Source organism: Bombus terrestris, chromosome 7 (genome assembly GCF_910591885.1).
Source record: "Bombus terrestris chromosome 7, iyBomTerr1.2, whole genome shotgun sequence".
Taxonomy (NCBI): Eukaryota; Metazoa; Arthropoda; class Insecta; order Hymenoptera; family Apidae; genus Bombus; species Bombus terrestris.
The window spans coordinates 3,646,198-3,662,540 of NC_063275.1; the positions used below are offsets into that span (position 1 = coordinate 3,646,198).

At 39.8% G+C, this 16,343-nt stretch overlaps 1 protein-coding gene across 9 annotated transcripts in view; it reads left to right on the forward strand.

The window, feature by feature from the left end:
* The window catches only part of LOC100650440 (dorsal-ventral patterning protein Sog), a 100,750-nt gene that overhangs the window by 9,821 nt on the left and 74,586 nt on the right, over positions 1-16,343 (forward strand). For 6 of the 9 annotated variants that reach the window (XM_012309976.3, XM_020863618.2, XM_048407515.1 and 3 more), the window contains one exon: positions 571-2,050. Coding sequence is in view for 2 of the 9 variants with exons in the window: in XM_048407514.1 (XP_048263471.1) it covers positions 12,601-12,727 (127 nt within the window). In the remaining 7 variants the exon portion in view is untranslated. Of the gene's footprint in view, positions 1-570; positions 2,051-9,781; positions 12,728-16,343 lie in introns of those variants that run through there. The other 3 variants (XR_001098827.3, XM_003396325.4, XM_048407514.1) reach the window with 2 other exon arrangements.

Below are 16,343 nucleotides of genomic sequence, written 5' to 3' on the forward strand. Positions count from 1 at the left end.
ATGTGTATTTCGCAGTTTTCATTTCATTTTTAGTCTCACAGTTTAAAGAACTATTAACCAAATACCGTTAATGTAACCTTAAAGGATTACATCAGTCAATGATTTATTCATTTAACCTCTTAACCTACGATTTACGTTCGAGAATTTACGTTTGGTCCCATCATCTACTACGGGCTATGCTCGTAATACTTACGTTCGGCCCGATCATTGTACCACGGGCTATACCCGTAGTTGTAGGTTAAGAGGTTAAATATTATTCAAAGTGCTAGTTATTTGATAAATTTGAAGTTTTAATAGTTAAAACTTTTGCATGAACTTCGATCATTTCATGTTAATACTCAAAAGATGAGGATTCGAAATTATTTTATATTTTCTCTAGAAAATAAAAAATTTGGTAAAAGAAACATATTAATGGACTGGCTATTACATTAAAGTTAACACACCCTACATTCACATACGCGCACTCTTTAACCTTAGATCCTTGAAACTCATTTAATTTTCATTCTTATTACCAACACTCATTCATCCAGTACAAAATGCATAAGCATGTTATCGTCTGAAAAATTCCAGATTCCACGACGCATTGCGATAAAGGACCGACGATGGAGCATTCGCCGTCGGCATTCACCAACCATACTGTTTACCTGAATGAAAGAACGTTCAGGGGAGGAGGAGGAAGTATTTTCAAGAATCGCCAGTGTGTATCGCGTTGTGGTTGGGCAGAGGTGTGCGGGCAGGTGTCTCGACCGAGGCGCCGGAAGGTCGTAAACCGTTTCGGATCACGAGGTCTCTACCGAGCCTCTCGGTACCGAGCGGCTGGACATTATTTACACCTCGTGGCGCGCTGTAAAATCGCGTATACACTCGTGTTCCCTCATGCTGTCCACGCCTGAACGCAGGTTCATTTAAATTGCATTGCAGTCGCAGGACGACCGTTTCGATTCTCTCTCTTTCTTTCTCTCTCTTTTCCTTCTTTTTCTCTATCAGTTTACATATAGTAGAGGTTCTTATGAAAGCTTTTTCTGGATTATGCTAATGAAATGAAATCTCAGAGCCCTCTCATAGTCTGTAGATAAGACTTAAAAGAAGGAAATGTATTAAAAATATACAATATATCAAATACAAAAAAGTTCTACTATGTATACTTCACATTAACACATTCGGTTCTACTAAAATGCAATTATCCAACCTACATTGTTTATTGGCCGATGTTATCTTTTGTTTAAACAATAATACTTATCTCAACGCATTATCCGTTAGTTTACTTATCTTCCTTAAGGTACTCTATTAAAAACTGAAATACGTATAACCATTCAACGGCATTACTTGCTGAATACTGAATCAACAAAGAACACCCATCGTAACATTGAACGTACTAAACGTGCTTTCGCACTCGACATCCGGATTATCTTCACTCCATAGCTACCCAAAAGCAACAGTCAAAAGTTCGATCCAGGTAAAACTGCCGTCGTTTACTTTCTTACATTACCTTAGTAATGGTAACTTTATTCATCGAACCTACGGGGCCCGCAGTTCAGTTTTTCGTAGAAGCGACTATTGTCTCGGAGATTAATGGTGCTGCGCGAAACCGTTCGTCCTGCAGACGTACAGACCCGAAAGATTTCGCTCCTTTTGTACCCTTCTCTGCCCCGTTTCCTACACGATGACTACAATCGTAGGGTGACCGGCTTCGTTTCGATTCCCATTCAAAAAATGGCCTCCTCGAAGCTTCGTTTCGAGGGTTGAATCCTGGCTCTGGTCTCTACCCGCTTCCTTCGGCCTTTTCACGCGCGTGCCCGTTTCTCGCCGGACTCGTTAATTGTCGGACGAAATTAATCACCCGATACGCCGGTTCGCCTTTTGTATACGGCGAGCTCGCGATTCGCTCGATTTAACGCGTTCCATTATACGGTCTCTTGGATGGAAGAGAATTGATGCGAGATGAAGATAGAAGCGGTGAAAAGGAAATTATGGCGCGTCGTGGGATCTAAATGACGCTGGTGATGTTTTGTTGCTAGGTCCTCCTGCAGATGGTGCTTGCTACTTTGGGGTAAGTGTAAATGAACGAAACTGTTACTGGAATAGACGCGGTGAAATTGTATTACTAAACTATGGATGTTTATGCATTTATGGGAAATTTAAAGATGCTAAAATGCACAAGATGCGTACATAACGCGTAAGACTAAATATCCGAAATATAATAATCGTTATATAAGAGTCAATTTAAGTTTCATTTCTTTCATTCTCTTAACAAAAATATGAATCTGTATAAACATCCGCAGTCTAGTTATTATTGTTTGTTTGAAACACATTGTTATGCATGTTCATATAGGCTTGAAAATTTCTAATAAAATTTTGACAGTTTTATGAGTTTGATGAATGCAATAGAACTTCGTTTACATGGAAGTCCATTTACTTGAACGAAATTTTAGTTACTGTCTGATTTCAATGTCGTTCATTTTGTCGTGCGTCAATTAAAATTTATATTTTTGAAAAGAGGTCGCGGACGAGATCGAGAAGAGAATTTCGAGAAAAAGGCGGCACTTAGACGCAGAGGAGCGCGCGTCGACAGGCGAATATTGCTAAACCGACGTTTATTATAGTCCGTAGACGACGTGCACGATCAATTCGCCATATCTCGGCCGCTTGATCTACGATCTGCGACAGCGATGCACGAAATCGTGTATGTTGCTGTTGGCTCGGATTCAGATAAATATTTATGGTCGATGAAATAATTTTACTAGCGCTATTTTTTCTCCTGTGGAAGATCTTTCAGATATAGTGGAATCTTCATACTACAGCTCTTATATCTAAACTGAACTACTAAATATCAATGGCAATTTATGAAATCATCTATAACACTAAGTTGTTTTATAAAATTTAAACCAAAGATAAAAATGTTTTCTAAGATATATGATCTTAAATTGAAGCATCAAACTTTAATAGCAATTACTGCAACTACGTCTATATCCTATGTTTTTTACCAAGATTAAACAAAGATTAGGGCATAGGAGCATTTAAGCTATAGTCAGGTTTCAAATTAAAGGATTAATTAACAGTGGCAATTGATGTAATTACAGCTGGAATTATAGATAGCATCTTACATTTTCTCTATTGATTAATTAAGAGCATAGTAGTCTCTAAGGTATTGTTATATCTTAGTTTAAAGCTCTAAGTAATGTAGAATTTAAACCAAAAGTAAAATATGGTGGTCTATAAAATTAAATTACAAATTAGAATCTCAAAGAAATAGAATACAGTAAATATACCAAATAACTAGCAAATATAAAATTATATTCATTTTATTATAATTCTATCAAGTATCGAAAAAAGGTCGTGATGTTTATTCGTTAATAATAACAAGAAATCGAATTTCGTGCAGTAATTGGTAAATGTAATGTATGAAATTGGTTTCAGTGGAAAGTTTAATCTTCGTGGTTGGTATACATGCTTCGCTGTTTTCAATTGTTTTGACATATAGCTGTCGCGTGGCAGTAAATATAGACAGCTAGAAGTTAGAAATTCGTTCCTTCTTCTTTTACGTGTTTAGATTTGGTTATACAGCAGCAAATGTAACAAGATGCATTTGTAGTGTACGTGGGGAAGGTGCTGTTAGCGAGAAGACAGCACAAAAATGGTTTAAACGGCTCAAAGAAGGAAATGTATCGTTAGATGACGAGCCAAGTTCACAAAGTCCATTTGTCATCGAAAATGAGAAATTGAATGAGTATATGCGTTCAAACTTACGAAACAGATGTTGAGATGCAACAGCACCTTGTCTACATACATTATAAATGCGTCTTGCTACATTTGCTGCTCTATATCCAAGTTTAAACTTATAAAAGAAAGAGGAATTTTTTAACTTGTCACGAACCATGTTTACTTCCACGTGATCAACGAAATGACGAAACAATTGAAAACAGCAAAGCATGTATACCAACTGCTGAGATTAAACTTTCCACTGGGACTAATTTTACGTATTAAATTTACCCATTATTTTTTATTATTATTAATTATAAGTAAACTATTATCCTTAATTGATGTTATAGGCATTCCTCTTCTCAGGAGTCTTTTTCCCCAGAGAATATATATAAACTTTGATATTTGATCATCGTTGAGACTTTACTATGTCATTGAAACTACTTATGTATATCCAAACTTGGTCCAAACCATAACCTATAAAACATAGAAATTACTATTTATCAGCCATATAAATCTCCAATTCCAAATAACTTTCCACTAAAAATATGCTTTAAACATCATGTAAAATACTTTCCTAACTATTAATTCTTGTATTTTACAATAGTAAATGAAATATAATTGAAATAGTAGTAGTGCTCTATTTGTTCAGTAGTATAACAGTATCCTTGGTCTGACCGGTTCATTTTGTTTTCTCCCATTCGTGCGTACCGCTTTTCATAGTGTTTGGAATTTTCAAAGACTCATAACATCGCTTGAAAATGCATAAAGCATACTTCTTATGAAATTACATTGGCGGATAGGTTGGAAAGGAGGAACAAGCAACAGGCTTTGGAATTGATCGCTTTCGTAACGTAGCTAATCTCACAGAAACATTTTATTCGATGTATAAACGTGCATTGCTTCACGTGTACATAGAGTTCATTGAATCTAAATGGTGTTTTATACTTCTCAGTCAGTGTCCAATAAAATATCGATGGTGTAGTCGATCTGGCTCGCCTACTGAGTCTTCGGCAAAGGCGCAAGAGTATTAATGTCACATTAATTTCGCCTCATCCATTTTGTAAAGACTCCTTATTGATGTCGTGAAACTTTGTCTATTAATATTATGCTCCCTTTTGGATATTTACTTTAATATTGAATATTTAAAGCTTTCTCTTTCAACACACCCTCTTAAACAATTCCAAAATTTTGTAAAAATAATTCTTTCCATTTGTTTCAACCTTCTTATGACACTCTTCAAAAATGGAAAGTAACTGCGAAGTCCAGTAGTATAGTTACAAATATAATCCATAAAAATACTTCTATGATTCATAATTCTATAACCTATAAAATCTACAAAAAATCTATCAAAATTAATTTGTTTATCATACGCACAAACATTTTTGCTTTCAAAGATGTGCATTGATATAACCTATTCACAATAGAAAAAGATAAGCCATAACAGTGGCAAAAGAGGAAAGGATCAAATAGTACTCAGAGTGAATGTTGTTACCAGTCGAAAAGAGGGATCTACATTTGGCGTGCGCCGACAATACATACCTCGCTCCCCACATTCCACGACGAGTTGACAATGAGCATTGTGTGTCTCCAGCGCGTTATAGGTGAGCGCCGGCGGGACTTAACCTTATTTCTCGGTCCTCCTCTGTACCCGGCTACGAAAAGGGATATCATTGTTAGAACAGACAGCAGAAGGGTCTACGAACTACGAAGCGTCACATCCGTTCATCGAGCGTTGAATAGAAATACTCTTCTCTCTTATACGTTCATTCCTTTTTCTTGTTCTCGTTGCATCTTGTGGCTCTTCTCGTGGGCCGCCCGAAGCCGCCAAGGAATCTATTAAATTTGTCATAGCCGTATGCTGTGAATAGTTGTCGGTCAGATGAACCTTTTACACCTATCAATTTTTCTCTTTCTTCCATCTTTTTTCTATCTCGTTTTCTGTTTCTTTTCTCTTCCCATCTTCATCATTTTCGTCTGTTCTTTTTCTCCGTCGTTGTTCATCTTCTTTCCACACTCCGTCAATTTTGTACCTGTGAATTTTATCATTTTTTTATCATCTTCTTCAGTTTGATCTCATTTATCATCCTCTCATCTTTTTTCTTTTTCTTTATCATTTTATCTCTGTATCTCTTTCTCATCATTTTTTTTTATCTCTTCTATCTTTATTACGCGTTTTTGTCTTGTACCGTCTCCATATTTATCCGTTTTATCAACCCTATGATTACTTTTCCTATAATACCGGTCCACTTGTCTTTTTTAATTGCTCCTTCATATTCTAACTTCTAAAAATTTGACGAATCCAGAATTCGATTAAAAACGCCGCAAAGGAATCTTCGATGATTCCACGAAGTAATTGAACTTCTTCTTGTTTCATTCGGCGTGTGGTCCCGCGCAAATGATCCTCTCTCGAACGCCACCGTGGGCGATACGCTTCAGCCGGCCACGATAGGGCATTGAAATAAATCATTTCGTGTCCTTTTGTGCGCCACTGGCACTCCAGCATCGAATGTCTTTTCTCCTCGCTATCTGTGGTTTTGATCTTCGACTGCACCTCGATCGGAATTTCAATTCACACTATTTTTATTCCATCGTACAGTTAAATTTCTCCGCTGATACTGGCAAAAATTGTCTTCGTATCTTTCTTGTTGTCTTTCGATTTTAAAATGAACAATCTTTACGGTAAATCATGAATGAAACAGTAGAGATAGAAAATAGTAATAAAAGTTTTCATAGGTTAGGTTAAATGTTGCACTTTTTGGTTTTAATGCAGGCATCAGTGTATTAGATTAGATGTAAAGATGACGAATATAAATCTTTATAGTATTAGTTGCACCTTACGGCTTTATTTCGAGGATCGTATCAGGGTCGAAGTCAATGTGTCTATTTAACGAAGTGGCTACCGAAAAACATTCAAGATATGATGGAGAGCTACAAAATTAATTCGTATGCGTGTATGATGTAATCAGCTCGAGTATTCTTGTTGACAATGACACGATTCTTCGTGAATCATCTTCGATAATTATTTGCAAAATAGGAAATTCTTTGCCAGTTTTACAATCCTTCCTTGTATCACATAATAATTTTTTTTAAACATCCTTTTTTATACGTATCTTTGAAAATGTGAAGATTTTCAATTTTTCTATGTTCCATATTTCAATTTTTCTATTGTTTCTATTTTTTTATGTTTTTTGTTTCTGTAATACAAATAAAGAAATTAGAAAATGAAGAAATTACGAAATAAAGGCGACCCGTATGAATCGCAAGCTTTTCCTTAATCATCTCATGGTCCGAAGTCAAGTGTCAACCAATCAGACGTAAGAGATGCAAGCGCGCGAGGGATTACGTTCGATTCGGTGCGCATCAGCGGCGCGCACGAAACGTGTCAGAGACGCGTAAACGTCGTCGCGGGGAAGAATCACTGCGCGGTTTATCGTCGGATTAGATGTTTTATTGCCGGAGCTTGGTTCCGAGGCGGTCCACGAAAAACGACAAGAAAAATAATAATAAAAACATCATGCGTCTCCGTGTCCTCCGTTTCACGCATTAAGAGGAACAAGGATAGAAGGAGAAAAATAGTACAGGGGAGAGAAAGAAAGAAACCGCTCTCCGGCGGTCTGTCCGCGAACAAAATCTGCCGTAAAATTCGTTTCGTGGCGGAAGATATTTTTCCTGGAAATGAATTCACCGAGCGTCGTCCACGACGAATGTGCATCCGGCTTAATGCCCTGCTGCAGAACGAAGAATGCCGCAGGTATCTCACGTGGAATCTGCGAAAGCGTCGTCCCCTCTCGCCTTCGAACGCGAGACGACGCAGCCTCGGCCTCTCTTCGCCATTTTTCTTTTCTCACCTTAAGGCCTCACACGCTCACGCTTCTCTCGCCGGTTCCCCCTACCACTCCCATTGCGCGCCCCACCTCCCCACCACACCCCCTTCGCGTTCCGTCGTCACCGCAGCCCCCTCTCTATCTTTGTCGTTCCCACCACTTTTCCCCATCGCTCGATCCCTCTCCCTCTTACAAGTCGTTCTCTTCTCTAGTCGACCGTGCATGGGCAAAAAGTATAACGGCGCGACGATGAGACGGCCGCGCCACGATGTCGACAGACTGTCCTGCGAATTTTTACAAGCCGCTTAGCAATTAGTCACCCCGTCTTAGGGACTATTTCGTAACGAGTTTGCCGCTGCTGGTCCCGTCGGTGGAACACAAGACCCGGCGAGGTGGAGAATACAACACTCCTCCGTGAATCCTTTCTTCTCCTTCCTCTTTCTCTACCCTTCGTTTCTTTTTTCTCCTTTCGTTCTCTCCGTTCTTGCCGGTGGTTTCGAATCTGTATCCGGTCGATCTTTGGTGTTCGAACTGCCGAATAAAGGACGAAAAAGAAACCGTATTCCTTTCGAGAACACCCTTCGCCATTCTATTTTTAGATTTCGAGCGAGATTCGGGGGAGCAACATATCGAATCGTGGTATGCCCCGTATTATAATTTTTGGGAAGGAGAACGTAAGACGTACCCGCAAGGGATGACACTGAAATAAATCGCGAACTATACTTTGCTGATTGATACGTAAGATTCGTAGATATAGATTATGTGTAACTAGCAGTTTTTTTACGTATGCGACGGGTGTACGTGCGGATTTGCATCGTACGCGCGTCGAACGCATTTAACGTCTACGTCATTTCAACGCGTGTCATGAATCAACGAGAACCGAATGGAAACCACCACGATCGCGCCTCCATTCACGACATTACGCTCAGCTCATTGATGTATTCCCATGGATACTTATCTCTTTATCTGGGAATTCCTCTTTGTTGCTGAACACTTTCGCAAAATAATCACGACATTCTGTGCCCTCTGTTTTCATCGCGCTAGATCATTGCTGCAAAAAAAAAACTGCACAGAATTAAGTCGTAATGTGCCATTTTTTTACGGAGCCTCGCACGTCAAATCCGTGTCCAGGTCTGCCGTTGTTGGTGCATAAAATAGTCATCAGTATGTATTAAGAACGAACGTAAATCAAAGGTCGTGTAGCTGATTCAGCTAGCATGAGAAAAAATCTGTGAACTAAAACGACAGTTCTTTTACTTTATTTAAAAAATTGTCTATTTTTATAACTCCATTTCTTTAAACATATTTCATTAAAATATAGATGTGCTTCAACATCATTGGACATGCTGCTCTCTAGATTGTTTTCTAGATTAAATCGATCATAAATTTAATAAATTATAAGTTGGAGAGACAATGCATGCATGCGTTTATTTACACTCATTCTAAAAGTGTTATCTTTCGCGTTGTTCTCTGCCAAATAGTAACCACATTCGGAATTGTTTAACCTTCGCGAGATATTTTTTTTCGTACTCACAGGAGGATTTAGGTTTGGGGAAAACCCAATTAGGTATTACCTTGTGTACAATACAATTGTATACCACTTCTACGAGTGGTACTTACATGTAGGTAGAATAAAATCTACCCTAACCTCTTTGATATTAGTCAATATACAAATAGTATAGGTGGAAACATTTCAAATATAATTATGAAAACGTAAAAAGTGTGGATGAACAACGAAACGGTAAGAAGTTACGTTTCATACTTGCCACTCTCTGATACTGGTGTATACCCGCCGCGTTCAGTGGTGCACACTGGTTCTGTGGTGGTGGTGCCGGGAGCCTGGCGCGATGGTGGTGGAAATCGCGATAGTGGTGGTGGCACTGTGGTAGGGGAAGCACCCACACGCGCGGCGTACTCTCGCACACCTTTTGGACAGAGCATAGTCATTCGCGACACCCACCGCGATCGAGGTATCACACGAGCGGACGACACGAGTTCTTTCCGTTTAACCCCTGTTCTTCTCTTTCTCTTTTTCTCTCCCTCTCTTTGCCGTTTCTTTCCACGTGTATATATGTACGTGTACATATATACACCTATGCACCTCTCGAGCGGCGACACTCTGGCGAAAAGAAACTAACCGTGGCCACGCGAACACTTTGTATCCTCTATGTATACGAAATCTGTGTATATATGTGTGTGTATGTATATATATATATATATACATATACATACATGCATACATACATATATATAGGGATATATAAAGAAAATATATGTAAGCGCACGCGCGCACACTTGCACAATATACGGTACATCGAGCACGTAAACGCGTACGCACACACGTAGATGCGAGCACGGGTCCCGGTGCGGCAGCGTGGTCGGCTATCCCCATAAAAGCGACGGACTCGACCGGCCTGCGGACAGTTGTCATCGTTGGCTACATCGGCGCAACGTGTCTCTTTGCGCTCTAATCGTGTTTCGACTGTTTATCGAAATATATCTCGGGGTGGTAACCTCTTCGACACAAACGAGACGAGAGTTCCGTATACGCTTTTCATCACAGGATATCATCCCTTAATTCACGCGCGAACCCTCGCGGCGAGCCCGTGCACTATTGAAAAGGGACATGAAATGTACGCGTTTCGCGACAACAGATAGCAATCGAAGACAAATAGTGAACAAAAGAATGCGAGTGCGAGCGAATGATTGTTCGGAGAATTGTATTATGGTCGCGTGATCGAACGACTGATTGATCGAAGACGACTGAGAAAAAAGACGTCGATAAGATCGACTGTTCGTCACTCGTTTATAGATAACGCGAACGATATCTCGGAACGATCGTTGCCGAAATCTGACGCACTTATATATACCCGTTGACTTGATCTGTTTCACGAGAATCTAAATTAAGAAATAGCGTGAATTAGATTGATATTTCTACTTTCTTTCGTTGGTGGTCACGGTATACTACACGTGGTTGAAAACTATTATAAGAGAAGAAGATACGAGCCGGTAATACCGAGTGCAAGCGCCAGACAGAGCGACGCTTCCGCGGGCAAAGCCGTGTCCTGTCTCGTCTTTCGTGTGTATAGGACAACCTACACGGTCACGCGCGCGCACGCTCGAGAGTGTAATAGAGACACGTATATAAGTACGTGGAGTGGCACACGTACCGGTAGACGAGGCGCGCGTGCACACGCGTGTACGAAAGCGAAAAAGCGATTCGTCGTGGCGCAAGCGCGAAAGCAGAAGCTTTTTCGAGCGAGCCAGCCGGAGGAGAGAGAGACGGTGGTGCCGATGATCAGATACATCGGATTCAGTGGCGGCACGGGCGTAGAGAGCAAGTCGAGTAACAGCTTCCCACCAGTCAGTCACTCACGATCGACTAGTCAGTCACGGCAGTCACGCGCCGACCGTGTCAGACGCACGCTGGTCTGTTGGTTCGCGTGGAAAGAGGCCGGTCAAATAAACCGAGATCTAAACGGGTGAGAGACAAAAAGGATTCAGTGTCAACGTCGTTGATTGTAAATCGTGCGACCGTAGTCGGACTTGTTACATTCGATATATACGACGGTGGTATACCACTACGCAGCGCAGGCGCGATGCAACGTTTCACGGACCTCGTCGAGATTCGGTGTCGATGATCACTTTCGATTACAGTGTGAACCGGCGAGTCGAACCAAGGCAATCGTGTATATTCTAAGCGAATCTTATCGGTGTCAAAGACGATCGAGAACGGTGTTCAGCTCTTCTCTGTTGGTACTTTTTCAAACCGATGAATCCAAATTTGTTTTGGAAATCGGTTACCTAGGATAAAGTCGCGGTAATCCCAGAAGGGATAATCGTGTGGAGCCACCGTATCAGATGCGCATACCGGCGTTGTTGAACCGCGAGGAAAGGGACGACGACAACGCACACGGGGCTCGTAGGTTAAGAGAGTTAGTGAGGTGCGGAGGTGCGTGGAAGAGTGCGCCGGTTAAAATCGTGACAGAGGGAGGAAGAAGAGAGAGAGAGAAGAAGTGGCAAGCGCACGGTACGACTCGGTCGTCTCGCTCTTTCGTATCCCTCTCGTCTCGAAACTCGTCGCTCGTTGTGTACCGCCTTATAAAACGCGCGCGCAGTAACACGGAACGCGCGACGACCACGGGAACGGAGAAGAGCGGCGGGGGACAGCCGGAGAGTTAGAGTCGTACGAACTCTCTGTGCACTCGGTAAAAGAGAGAAATAAATAGCGATAGTGCAAAAAAGAGACGGCCAGACGGTGTTCGAGCTGGCTTAAAGGAAAGATAGATAAAGAGAGAGAAAGAATAACGAACCTGCGTGTGTACCTTAGCCTATTAAGCCGTCGGATGCGCTCGTTCAACGTGTCTCGAACGGTGCACGATACCTCGCCGCGTTATCTGCAGTAAATATTGCGGCTAACACACGGCCTCTCTCTGGGTCTGCCGCTGATTGTTTCTAATCATTATCGCACACGTTCGCGACCTGTGTACGCGTACTATCGTCGTCGTGGTTCGTCATTGTCGTCGATTCTTCCGTCGTCATAAACGTTGTCGTGGTAACCCGTCGTTGTGTCATTATATCGGTATTGTTATTGTTCGCGAACGATACTCTTTGTAATCGTCATCGGTGTGTTGTCGCGTGGACACGTTATATGCGCTCGGAGAGGAGAGAGAAGAAAAGAAAAGAAAAGAATCGAAGAAGATGATGTGATACAACACACAGTGCCACAGAGAGTGCAGAAAGTTTTGTGCAGTGAACGTTCGTTAATAGACCAGTGGCCGCGGCTCTGAAGAACAGACAGAGAAAGAGCACACGCGTGCAAGATAGGATAGAACGAGACAAACAACGTGTGAGGAATAGGTATAGTGAAAAAGAGATAGAAATAGAAAATACGAGTGAGAGAAACGTATTGGTGGAATAGAGACGAAGGAGAACACGCTATATGCGTTGAAGCACCCGTGTCGAGTGCCAGCGACGAGACAGTGAATTGGACATACGCGAGAGTGAGCGTGACAGAGAGAAAGAGGAAAAGGATTCTAAAAGACATCACAAGACTTTTTCGATATTATCAAAGATGCATTTCTACGGTAGTTTATTGTCGATTTTGCTGGTCGTTCTTTCTTGCCCCTTGACTGTTCGTACACGCAGGGTGGCGCCTTTGATAGAGGAGGACTGGGCTAGGAGACCTCATCGTGCCGCCGGTAAGTCGCCATTTCAAACTTCCAATTTCTGATTCGCTCTTTCTTCTAGTTACGCGCGTTGTCATGTTTCTCTCTATAAATTATAATTTCATATATTGTAGTAACTGTAGGGATTTTCATTAATTTTCATTAATTTCGTTTGATGAGTTCTTAGATAGAGAGTTCTTGCAAATTTTTTGATGTCGATATTTAGTGCACGCTGATACGTTTTGGCTTGGTGTGCCTTCGGTTGTTGTGATTTCGTCAGAATGCGAGCAGTTTCTTTTCCTTTAAAGGTTAGGGGACGCTCGAAAATACCGGACTTCATCGTGCTCTCGGCCGGCAGTCCGCCGCATTTACGTAATGAGAGAGTCACGTGAAAAAGGCGGGAATCGAACTCCTCTCGATTGTCTACTTTGAATCGGCGCCACGTTACGCATTCGTCTTCTCTTTTGCCGGCATTTTTGCCGGCGAGCATTTTTTTTTTCTTCCGGTTGCATCATTCATAAAGACTTATTCAATTCTATCTAGCCAGAAAAAAGAAACGTTATGTTAATGTAATGAAATGTATTTCGAAAAAGTAATAAAAGACGACTATTCATGGATATAACAACCAGGCAGGAAGTAATGTACTGATTCTTAAACACCTCGTACTGACCCAGTTGTAAGAACAAGTTAATGGATGTGTATTGTAGTTGCCGTGCAAAGCTACTGCGCGACGGAACCATGAACCTCGGTCTCGAGTTCGCTCGTTTTTCACACTTGTCGCGTGCTCTTATTTCATCGAACCGAAGGAAGATAGGCTCGATTCCATTAGACACTCTGTATCACTTTTCTGTAATCATTCCAGTCGGTCGATTGTTATACTTTGGTATTAGATCGTTTCACAAACTCGGTTATTAAATATATCGATTGTTCGATTATTATTACGTACCGATTATTATATTGATATGTAGACGAATATTGTTTCTCAAATTTTCTCATTTCTTTCCTAATTTCTAATTTACGTTTAAATTTCATATCTCGGGAATAACTCGAAATATAAAACTGTTTGATAATCAAATTGAATAGGGAAAAGAACTTCGCTATAGTTGCATCATTTTCCTTAAGAGGTTATGTTGAATTTATTTTTCATCCATAGTCATCCAATGATTTAATAATTGTTCTATTGCATTAATGCGCACGAGCATAGTTAAAATGTTCTATTAGACTTAATATTTGAACGATTTATCTATTTACATTTACATTTCTACAGTAAAAGAGTTTCATTCGACTCGATTACAATTTGTTGCGTTGTAAAACATACTAAACAATTTGAGTAAAAATTTTTCGAGCGAGGAAATGCGGTTGTATAGCCGAGGATTAATTACAGTTGCTTCTAGATTACGTAGCGTAATACTTACCTTTGATAACGATCAAGTTACCGTGAGGTATCGAATTCAGATTCTAGTAATCAATTTAACGAAGGAACACCGAAAAAGTAGCGGGGAAAAAAGAAGAATACAATATCATTTTATTTTGTAAAATCCAATCCTAAAGTCCAATCAAACAGTTAATTAAATTTACCAGTGGGAAGAAAAACAGGTTTTCCCCAATCGGCAGAAAGGGGGTTAGCTATCTGTTGAATGTGTGACGCGTGATGTCCGATAAAAATTCATTGCGCATGCGCACTGTTTGCGCATTTCGCGTGGGCAATATATGTAGTAGTGTCGCGTTAACTGGCCACAAATTTGCTTTGTTAACTGACCGTTTCTTGAAACTTTTCTCTAGTTTTTGAAACTTTTTCGTCTGTCATTTATTTAAGCTTCGATTCAACGTTTATTCATTGTAGCATAAAAGCAGGATCCTTTTTCACAATATGTAATCTACCAACGATAGTAATGATATTAATAATTGTATAATTCAAATTGTGTCGAATAAGAGAGACGTTAAAATGATTTGGAATTTGGCAAATTTACTAATAACACTCAACTTGTTCCAGTACAAAACTCGTACATTACCATGAAATATACTAAAGAATTTATTATTACTGGGAACTTACGATTCACGATTAGTGAAATTTTACTAATATTAGTTTGATCGTATACGGGGCCAGTGATATGTAAGATAAACAATTGTTTTAATAATGTTATTCATATCTCACTTACATTTGATGATTTTCTGGAAATGTACATTCCTCGATAACCGATCGGATAAGCTGCCATCTGTGGCCATTTAACGAAATTTTGATTAGTGTCCTATTTAAATAATCTCGTGTCAATGAAATACAATTATCGAATCATCGTGTTTCATATTGAATCTTTTATGTACTTCTCCGCGTTATTATTCACGAAATACTCTGATACCGATCGAACGCATATTAGAATATATGGTAGTAAGATAAGTATGCGTAATAAAAGTATGCGTGCGTGGTGGATGATCGCGTCGTTGTTTGTCATCGTGGATATGAAGTACGAGGCATAAATATGCCGGTTATAGCGCGAATACGTAAACATATACTTTGGGTAATGATACGGTGCTCGTCGCATTGACATTTTTGCGACAGCGCGTTTCGTGTATCGACTTGGTTAAGTCGGATCGAACCATAGCTCTGTCTATATATAGTAATTTTCTTTTCTGTCCCATCGTTCAGATTGCACATATATCTGAACAGCCGATAACCCGTTTAACTGCACCCACATACCGACAGCGATTTACGTTCGAGTTGAACAACTTCTGAACTATACGTTGACCCGAAACTCGTAAGAGTTAGAAAGAGTATGAGAAATCGTGTGCAAGTTACTAGGGAAAATCTCGTTTAGATATCGATGGTAACTAAAGCGATTTCATTGGACAATATGAATATAGAGCGTTGAACACGAAGATTTTTGAAAATAACTTATATCCAAGAAATTTTCTTTTGTTCGATCTAATGCTCTATTGTTTATGTTTAGTAATAGACCATTAACTACAACGTTAATTAAATTATTTTTAAGGCATACGTCGTTCCACGAACAATCATAAAAGAGTTTGGAAAGCATGTATCTGAATCGAAACACAAGAGAATTTTGATATTCGCGATATACATGATCAGGATCCAACTGAAATGGGGACAATGTTGGCATTCTGATCTTTTACACCAGAGCGTGCATGCTGCTACCTTTTCAAAAATCATTACCGTGGAATACCATACAAATTCGGCTCGTATAATGAATAGAATACAATAGTGCATAAAAGAATGTTTAAAATTGGTACAAAAATTCGTGTAAAATGCAAGGATATATGAAATATATTTTAGTTATGTTTATAAAAATATTATATATATATATATTTTTATTTATTTATTAAAATTCACAATTTGTCCAATTTGGACATTTGGTGGAATTTTTTAACGGTTAAATTAGCATGTTGGTGGCTACCCCCAGCGGGGTACCATCCTCGTGTTTCTTAGGTAAAATATTATATGGACTGATATAAATGTTCGTAGTCATCAAATAGTGAAAATAGTATACCAGTCTAAAATAGTGAAAACCGTATGACCGAGGGTATTTCCAATTTTTCATTTCACATTTCGTTTTACCATTCATACGTAGATATTTCAGCACAATACATGTTTACTAATTCAATTAATCCTAGTCATTAATCACCCAAACCAGAC